Source organism: Erpetoichthys calabaricus, chromosome 11 (genome assembly GCF_900747795.2).
Source record: "Erpetoichthys calabaricus chromosome 11, fErpCal1.3, whole genome shotgun sequence".
In the NCBI taxonomy this organism is placed as follows: Eukaryota; Metazoa; Chordata; class Cladistia; order Polypteriformes; family Polypteridae; genus Erpetoichthys; species Erpetoichthys calabaricus.
The window spans coordinates 42,137,082-42,146,717 of record NC_041404.2 but is presented as its reverse complement, the minus strand read 5'-3'; the positions used below and the strand labels follow the sequence as shown (position 1 = coordinate 42,146,717).

Here is a 9,636-nt window from a genome sequence, read left to right as displayed (position 1 = left end):
GGACGGTAGTGAGACCAGCTATGTTATATGGGTTGGAGATGGTGGCACTGACCAAAAAACAGGAGACAGAACTGGAGGTGGCAGAGTTAAAGATGTTAAGATTTGCACTGGAGAGATGCTGGGTATATTGGGAAAAGGATGCTAAGAATACAGCTGCCAGGCAAGAGGAAGTTCTAAAAGAAGGTCTATGGATGTGGTGAGAGAGGACATGAAGGTGGTGGGTGTCATAGAGCAAGATGCCGAGTACAGGAACAGATGGAAAAAGATGATCCATTATGGCAACCCCTAACGGGAGCAGCCAAAAAAAAAAGAAGTGTTAGATAACATCTGAAGCTTGTCAAGCTCTTTTCTATTTATGTTTTCTTTTCAGTGTCTACCATTCATCCAATTGTAGTGTCATCTGCAAATTTCAAAAATGTATTAATGGTACTGGATGTATCCAGTAGGGGGTGTTAGCTCCCTTGTTGGAATGAGTTCTTTTGTAATTGCGGCCTGTTACATAACCCAAAACTATATAGATATAATATAAAAAGGCGATACCCCTCCCTTAGTGATACAGTGGTAAGAAATCACACTGGAGAAATAACAGCCTTCTTTAATGACTGTTTACGCTGCATAACAGATGAAGGAAGCCATGACAAGACCTTGTTCTGGAGTTGGGGCCCGATGTGTAGAGTCTGCCATTTTTGTTGCTGCATTGGAAGGATTTTCAGGATAGAATGATGTCATCTCTCATCCATCCGTCGGCTTCAAAGGTGTGCCCGGCAATATTCCAAGGCTTTATACTCTTTCTTCATGTGCAGACCCCCACTTAGGTGAATCATGCCATTCCAAACAAGGCAAAGAGGATACAGGTTCATGCTGAGTTTGACACACAGAAATAGTATACAATGCCCATTTCGCAGTTGTCCCTGTGTTGTCTTCTAAAGCTTCTAGTAGTTCTACATGATGAGCACCCTGTGCTAAATATTGCTTTTGAAAACATAAACGTCTGGCCCATCTGTTGGTCAAAGAAAAGCAAAGTCAATTTAGGGTAGCATTAGACACAACCTGTGGACCAGCTATGAATTAAACAATAGTTATTGGTTGTAACCACTCTGGAATTTTACATGGACAGTGGGGAATCACTTCAACCACCACCAAAGTGCACCATCCACCTGGTGATGCAGCAACCATTTTTGAACTAGTATGCTCACTACACATTAGCTGTTAGGTGGTGAAGTGGTGATGGAGATAGCCAATTCAAGACAGGGAATGATTGGGAACCAGAAAGACCAGACCATGAAGGGCAATTTAGCCAGGACATCGCAGTGCACCCTACTTTTTTTGAAAGATGTCCAGGAATCTTTTATCATCACAGAGAGTCAAGACCTCAGTTTTATGTCTCATTCAAAGAATAGCACCATATTTACAGTTCAGTGTCCCCCTCACTCAACTGGGGCATTGTCATCCATATACAGACCACTAGTGAAACACCCCCTGCTGGCCTTGCTAAGACCTTTTCCAAAAGCAAAAGAAGTTTTTCCTAGATGGTCTAGCATCCAAGTACTGGCCAAACATTTTAAGTTTCAGGTGGATTACCTATTCTGATGTGAAGATGGTCTGCATTATATTATATTATATTATATTATATTATATTATATTATATTATATTATATTATATTATATTATATTATATTATATTATCCATCCATCCATCCCGCTGAATCCGAACACAGGGTCACGGGGGTCTGCTGGAGCCAATCCCAGCCAACACAGGGCACAAGGCAGGAAACAATCCTGGGCAGGATGCCAACCCACCGCAGGACACACACAAACACACCCACACACCAAGCACACACTAGGGCCAATTTAGAATCGCCAATCCACCTAACCTGCATGTCTTTGGACTGTGGGAGGAAACCGGAGCGCCTGGAGGAAACCTGCGCAGACACAGAGAGAACATGCAAACTCCACGCAGGGAGGACCCGGGAAGCGAACCCAGGTCCCCAGATCACCCAACTGTGAGGCAGCAGTGCTACCCACTGCGCCACCGTGCTGCCCATATTATATTATATTATATTATATTATATTATATTATATTATATTATATTATATTATATTATATTATATATAACATTATGGGGGGGCGGCACGGTGGCGCAGTGGGTAGCGGTGCTGCCTCGCAGTTGGGAGACCTGGGGACCTGGGTTTACTTCCCGGGTCCTCCCTGTGTGGAGTTTGCATGTTCTCCCCGTGTCTGCGTGGGTTTCCTCCGGGCGCTCCGGTTTCCTCCCACAGTCCAAAGACATGCAGGTTAGGTGGATTGGTGATTCTAAATTGGCCGTAGTGTGTGCTTGGTGTGTGGGTGTGTTTGTGTGTGTCCTGCGGTGGGTTGGCACCCTGCCCGGGATTGGTTCCTGCCTTGTGCCCTGTGTTGGCTGGGATTGGCTCCAGCAGACCCCCGTGACGCTGTGTTCGGATTCAGCGGGTTGGAAAATGGATGGATGGATATAACATTATGGTTCAAAGGTTAGTGCCGATCATTCACAGCTCTTTCTTCACAGTCAGTCTTTGACTGACTCTTTCTCCTCACAATTAATGTAATGTTCTACAATTCTAGATTGAATATACATCCAAGCATTGTATATGTGGAATTTTCACATTCTCCAGATATCTACTTTCTGTTCTTTTATTTTCCTGAGTACTCTAGGTTTTTTTTTTGTTTTATTTTCTCTCTCACATTCCTGACATATGTAGATTAGTTTAAAGACTGTCAGTTAATTGTGAAAAATTACTATTATCTGCTCAAGTAAATGGTGAGTTTAACTGATGTTCTATCCAGACGTGGCATCTGCCTTCCACCTGATGTTTCTGGTATAGGCCCCAGACCCCATGCCCCCTAACTGGAGACCTCAAGAAGTTCCATGGATGGATACATATTTTATAATACACATTTTTTACCTGTGTTTTTGCAGGTCTGGCAAAGATTTTTGCATGCTTTGTTAATGATGCTCTGTAAAGCACAGTCTGATTGATTGATTGATTGATTGATTAATTGATTGATTGATTGATTGATTGATTGATTGATCCACTAAAGGGTGCTGGAGTCTGCTTTGACTATCAGGGCAGTCATGTAGACTTTCAAACCATCTCTCAATTGTTAGATGCATGAGTCACCAATCATCCTGTAGCTTTGTCATTAAACTGCCACACGACAGAAAGAGAAAATGTCAATCCAAGCAGAATTCATCACAGCCCAGAACTGCAAACAGACTGTGAGGAGGAAATTATATTGATTAGTATAACTTACACTTAATTTAAAAGTCTACAAGAAAGAGGCTGTAAATGTGATTGGCTTCTCCTCACTCTGACCCTGAACTGGATTAGTCAGATTCAGAAAATGGACAGATAGAAGGACGGATGGATGTTTTACAGTACTGTAATATGGTAAATATTGTATTAATGGAAATACTGCATATTTAAAAAAATGAGATTGTTCTTCATTGATGTAAGTAATTACATCACCTTTTCCCACTTCATTTTTAAAGAAAGCAGAATTTTGGTTTGAACATTATGATTGAACAGACTGTCTCAGACAAGTTCTTTTAAAGGACTAAATAGGTTTTGCTTTTAAATGTTATTTGTGTCCTCAGTGTTTTCCTTTTTTATTTGATATTAAGTTGCTGAATTAATTTACCTTGCTCTGGTTAAGTGGGTTTAGAAAATGGATGGATGGATGGAACTAGGTCAAAAGGATTTGTATACAGCATGTACATGAAGTGTCCAACACTCTTGCATTTTTCCAACTTTTTTTACCATTTTTTTCTGTCCAATTAGGATATAGTCATTTTAAGTGAAATAATACCATTTATTTCCTTATCTCTTCCTGTTCTTCTTCTGAAACCCAATGAACAGATTTGATCACCTTACTCCAAGTGTCATCTCTGTCATGTGTTCATTTGTCAGAGTTTCCCAGATTTAAATTTTAAAACTCTAGCCTTTCTGCTTGTGATTTACTTTACTTTCTTAGTTAACTGCATAATTTCTGAATGATGAACGAGTGGGTTCAGCTAAATAGGAATACATTCAGGAAGAGAGATATTTGGAATTTAGTACACACTTTCAAATAATAATGATAGTCTTCTCCTTTGGTATTTGATATTTCATGTTAGAAAGTACTTTTTAATGAAAGGAATTATGTAAGTTAAAATATTTTGATTTGCACAATCACATCTAAGCAGAGAGTGTTATGTGGTTCTTAAAGCATTGAATATTAAAGCAGACGGTTTGAGGTTCAGTTCCCACATCTAACTCTTCATGTGATCCTAAGTACGTTTCGCTATCTTTCTATCCTCTACATGTAAAAAAATGGAAGCCAAAGAAGTTGTTCTTCACCTAAAGACATCAACCAAATGCATAATCATAAGCAGACTCTATTCAATTGTTAATTTGAAAATAGTTCCTTTGACCAATTCAAATGTTAAAAAATCTTGCCAAGTTAGTTTTTAAATAATAATAATAATAATCATCCTCCACTTCTAAAAAGACCATTGAGGAACACAATTGAACTATAATGGACCCAATCTGGTTTTTGTTAAACAAAGCATTTTTTCCCTGAGGAGAATTCACTTATATTGAAAGTAAAACAAGACATTTCTAAAAACTTCTTGATTACACATATCTTCATTTTAAACTCAATCCATCCATATTGTGAATCTACTTTGTACAATGCAGAGTCTGGGCAACCGGAGCCAAAAGATGACCCAGAAACTAAAATTGGGAGTTCCTGGAAGACACCTGTGTGAACACCCAACAAAAATGTACAAGCACACACAAAAGGAGTCACATCCCTAAAAATATGTAGCAGCAAGGCTTTGTTTTCTATAATTTTAAATACAGCTGTTACTTTTCAAAGTTAGAGGGATGTGGAGGGAATTCAACTGATTAACAACTCTGTGTGGCTTCAAATCTCAATCCAGACTCTTTTGATGTGTACCTCCTACCTGGTGGAACAGGCAGCCCACCTCCATTCAAACCCTAAGATCCTCAAAATGTACAAGAAACTCTCTGAAGACCATTTTGTTTGTTGAAATTCTATCTAGTTGAAAAAGGCTTTGTTAGGTTCTCATAATCTAAAAATTGTATCTTGCTTGCATCTTGTTCTGAACGCTTCACATGTAATGATAAATTATGTGCCTTTCTACAGTAACACTTGTCCCCAAACAGAACATAAGCTGATGTTTACTCAATTAAGCTGACTTTGGATAAAAGTGTCTTCTAAGCAAAATATATAAAATGCAACTTAATCCTTAATTTTGCTGTGAATAGTTATTCTGTGATTGCTTGCAGAACGAAGAAGTGAGCCCAGTTAAGATAAAGGGAACCCAGAGCACATCTTTGAATCATCTATGTGTAAGTGCATTTTATATTTCACAAAAATTAGTCAGGGCCAAGTGAAATCCATCTCAAAGGCTCTGCTATTAAATTTTGCTTGTAGTCTATTATCTACAAATTATTCACGACAAATGTGACATACTATTTGGATATTACTTTAAATTCATGACATCTTTAACTAATCTATCTATTATACTGTATAGTGTCTTCTATCTATCTATCTATCTATCTATCTATCTATCTATCTATCTATCTATCTATCTATTATATAGTGTCTTTCACGTCTAACTATCCATCTATAATTGTACTAAAATTTATTTAGGAGTAATTCAATTTATAATTGCATTATAATTAAAATTATGTACTTATTTATTTAGGAATAATTTGTTTCAAACTGATTTTTAAAATTTCATACCTTTAAGAGATAATCATTAATGACTGACTATGCAAAATTAGTCCTGCCAGGAAGACTCCTCGCACACAAACAATGAAAATGACTAGACAATGTCATAGATAAATAAACAGATGGATTTGTGATACGATGCTAGCTAAATAAATTTTTGATTTAAAAAAAATCCTTTCTTTGAACTGTAAGTGCCGCTGTTGGACAATGAGGTGATACCGTGTAAATTCTCGGGCCCTCCCCATAGCGGAGAGTGAGCTGCTATTGCTGAGGGGACTGAACAGCCGCTAAGGACATCGGCGTTTTCTTTCTTTTTGCATTCTACGTAAACGGGCATCGTTTTTCCCCACTGTGGGCGTTCATCACTGCTTTCGAAGGTCTTATTCTTTGTGGATTATGTTTCATTTCGGATTTACTCAAACTAGACATGCTTCAGTACAAGGGTATGCTAAATGGCAAGTACATGCATTCATTTGTTACTTATGTTGTATGGAGCTCATATATGGAACTGTTCGATATTCCATACCAGAGGAAATGCGAAAAGGTGCGTTTGTGGGGAATTTATCACGAGATTTGGGGTTAGACGTTAAAAGGCTGAAATCAGGAAACGCTCGTATTGTGACGACAGACCCTGTTCATTATACAGAGCTGGATACAGAAAAGGGAATCCTAGTCGTTAATGAAAGGATTGATAGAGAAGGATTATGCAGGTTAACGTCACCCTGCACCATTAGTTTTGAGATTATTCTGGAGAATCCATTGGAGCTGCATCGTGTAAATGTTGAAATTGTTGATATTAACGACAACTCGCCGTCTTTTCCGAAAAAAGAAATTCATTTACAGGTTAGTGAATTGGCATTATCGGGTGCGCGTTTTCTTCTGGAAAACGCAGCGGACCCCGATGTCGGAATTAATTCACTACAAAGCTACACACTGAGTCCTAATGACAATTTCGTTTTAAAGCAACACTCACGCGCAGACGGCAGTAAATATGTAGAGATGGTGTTACAGACACCAGTAGATCGAGAAAAGCAAGATGAGATTAATTTGGAATTGACTGCATTTGATGGGGGCAAACCTCAAAAATCGGGTACGGTTAAAATTATTGTCATTGTTCTCGATGCTAACGACAACCCCCCTATATTTAGTGAAAGAGTGTACCGAGCCTCGGTACAGGAAAATGCTCTAAAAGGTACCCAAGTCACGACTGTACACGCGTCAGATACTGACGTGGGTGTGAATGGAGAGGTTACTTACTCCATTACGCACGTCACAGGCTCTTCGGGCGATCTCTTTCATCTAGATTCCCAAACGGGAAAAATTATAGTTTGGGGAGAGATAGATTATGAAAACACTCGCTTACTTGAGATAGATATAGAAGCTAAAGATTATGGTGGTCTAACTGACTCGTGCAAAGTTATCGTGGAAGTGACCGACGTTAATGACAATGTGCCGGTAATTACGGTAATGTCGCTGTCAAACTCTGTCTCCGAAGATGCCGTACCGGGGACCTCAATTGGTATTATTAACGTTAAAGACTTTGATTCGGGGAAAAACGGCGAAGTACAATGTTTCATCAATCCAGGGCTTCCTTTTAAAATACAGTCTTCGTTAACAAATTATTTCACCTTGTTAACCGGCGACAATTTGGACAGAGAAAGCGTTTCAAAGTATAATATAACTATAACAGCTAAGGATGCTGGTTTACCATCTCTGTCAGCTAGCATAGCCATCACTTTGGAGATTTCTGATGTCAACGATAACTCGCCTATTTTCGAGAAACAATCCTATAGCGCCAGCTTGATGGAAAACAATACCCCAGGAATGTCCATCATCTCAATCCTTGCCAAAGACGCTGACTGGGAGAGGAATGCACGCATTACCTATAGACTTGGCGAAAGTTCAGCAAGCTCGTACGTCTCCATTAACTCGGACACAGGAGTGGTGTATGCAGTCCAGTCCTTTGATTATGAGCAGATGAAAGACTTTGAGTTCAGTGTGGTGGCGCAAGACGCCGGCTTGTCGCCCCGTAGTAGCCAAGTGACGGTAAAGCTTATTGTACAAGATGAAAATGACAACAGTCCCCAGATTCTTTATCCAAAAGAAAACGAAGGACGTACTATGGCTGAAATGATTTCACGACAGGCAGATGTGGGCTATCTTGTCACTAAAATAGTAGCAGTCGATGCTGATTCTGGATCAAATGCGTGGCTCTCATATAAACTGTTAAAAGCCACAGACAGAACCATTTTTGCGGTGGATTTGAATAATGGTGAAATAAGAACTGCGAGACAAATATTGGAAAGTGATCACATGAAACATAAACTTTCAGTTGTAGTGCAGGACAATGGAGAGCCATCGCGTTCGGCCATCGTTAATATAAATGTAGCAGTTGCAGATAGTTTCAATGAGCTGAATTCTGCCTTTAACGATACTTTGCAGGACAAGGACAACGAGAACATAACATTTTATCTCATAATAGCATTGGTCGCAGTTTGCAGTATTTTTCTGATTACAATCATAGGATTCGTAGTGTTTAAATTTTGCAGACATGGATATTTCCCTTCTTTTTTGGAATCATCGAAACCAAACGTTCATTGCACTCCCCGGTCTTTCTATCCTCCGCGCTATGCAGATGTGGGGGCAACTGGAACTCTGCAGCACGTCTATAACTACGAGGTGTGTCTAACCACGGATTCAAGAGCAAGTGACTTTAAATATGTCAGACCCTGCAGTCAAAACACTTTACGTCTTCACTCTGCTGCAACAGAAACATTACGGCACGGCGAAAAAGAAATCCTTCAGAACGAAAGCATGGGCACAAGCAGTGAGGTGAGTCATAATGTTTCAACTGGAGGTGGCTGAGGAATGTTATTTTGGAGGAGAAGGTTTGTAATCACATTATTCAATTACTACTTATTATTTGGCTGTCTTAAAAGTATTATAGGCCACAGGGTGAAGCAGTGCACTGGGGTCCTGCCTACACAACCACTCAGCAAGTCACAACATACATAGATTAGCATGGGGTCCCTATGCTTGTGGGGCCCCTGGGCAACTGCCCAGTATGCCCATATGTATATTTATATGTTGTGACTTAAAACATCCGAGAGATATTACTTTTTTTTTGGTTTTCCAGTTGGAGTACAGGCAGGTGAAGTGACTTGCTCATGGTCACACAATAATAATAATTCATTACATTTATAAAGCGCTTTTCTCAGTACTCAAAGCGCTATCCACACAGGGAGGAACCGGGAAGCGAACCCACAATCTTCCACAGTCTCCTTACTGCAATGTCAGTCCACAACCTCAAGGTCTGAGGTCCTAAGCCTTAACCACTGTGCCACACATTAGCTTTATTTAGCTGACAGAGAAAGCACTTTGACGTATCACAATAACAGCCAACAAGTCTTGGTTACCAACTCTTTCTTGCTTTTCCAGAAAGTGGGGTATAAATATAAAGTTACTCTTAAATTCATTTTCATAATATCATTGAAGAATGATAAAGTGACTTGCTCAATCTTCCATGGATATGGAAACTAAAACTTTATGTCTTACAATCGAGTGTGCTGAGCCACTTAATATAATTATAGTAATACCTAGTTTACAACAAAAGTAGGTTCTAGATCAAATAAAGAGGTTTTGCTTGTGTAATTTAAATTACTACATGTTCTTATGTTATTTAAATAGTGTGCTTCTTCTTAATAGTGCTTAACAGTAATAAGGGCTGGGGGGTTCATGTTTTATGGTGTTTAAAAGTGCTATAAAACTAATAAGTAACAATATACTGGACAACATGAGCGGTGAGGCTTAGTATTATGTGTTAGGGGGGTATTTGCTGACCCGCTGGAGTTGGGCCT

At 39.4% G+C, this 9,636-nt stretch overlaps 1 protein-coding gene across 1 annotated transcript; it reads left to right on the top strand.

Moving 5' to 3' along the window:
• Window positions 1-6,268: 6,268 nt before the first annotated feature.
• Window positions 6,269-8,644, top strand: LOC127529704 (protocadherin gamma-A11-like). Its single transcript, XM_051934281.1, has one exon. It carries the CDS (start codon window positions 6,269-6,271, stop codon window positions 8,642-8,644), a length of 2,376 nt encoding a protein of 791 aa, XP_051790241.1.
• The last annotated feature ends 992 nt before the right edge of the window (window positions 8,645-9,636 follow it).

What these genes read in the sequence shown, in the direction of transcription:
- LOC127529704 (XM_051934281.1), top strand. Translation starts at nt 6,269, where the DNA reads ATGGAGCTCATATATGGAACTGTTCGATATTCCATACCAGAGGAAATG.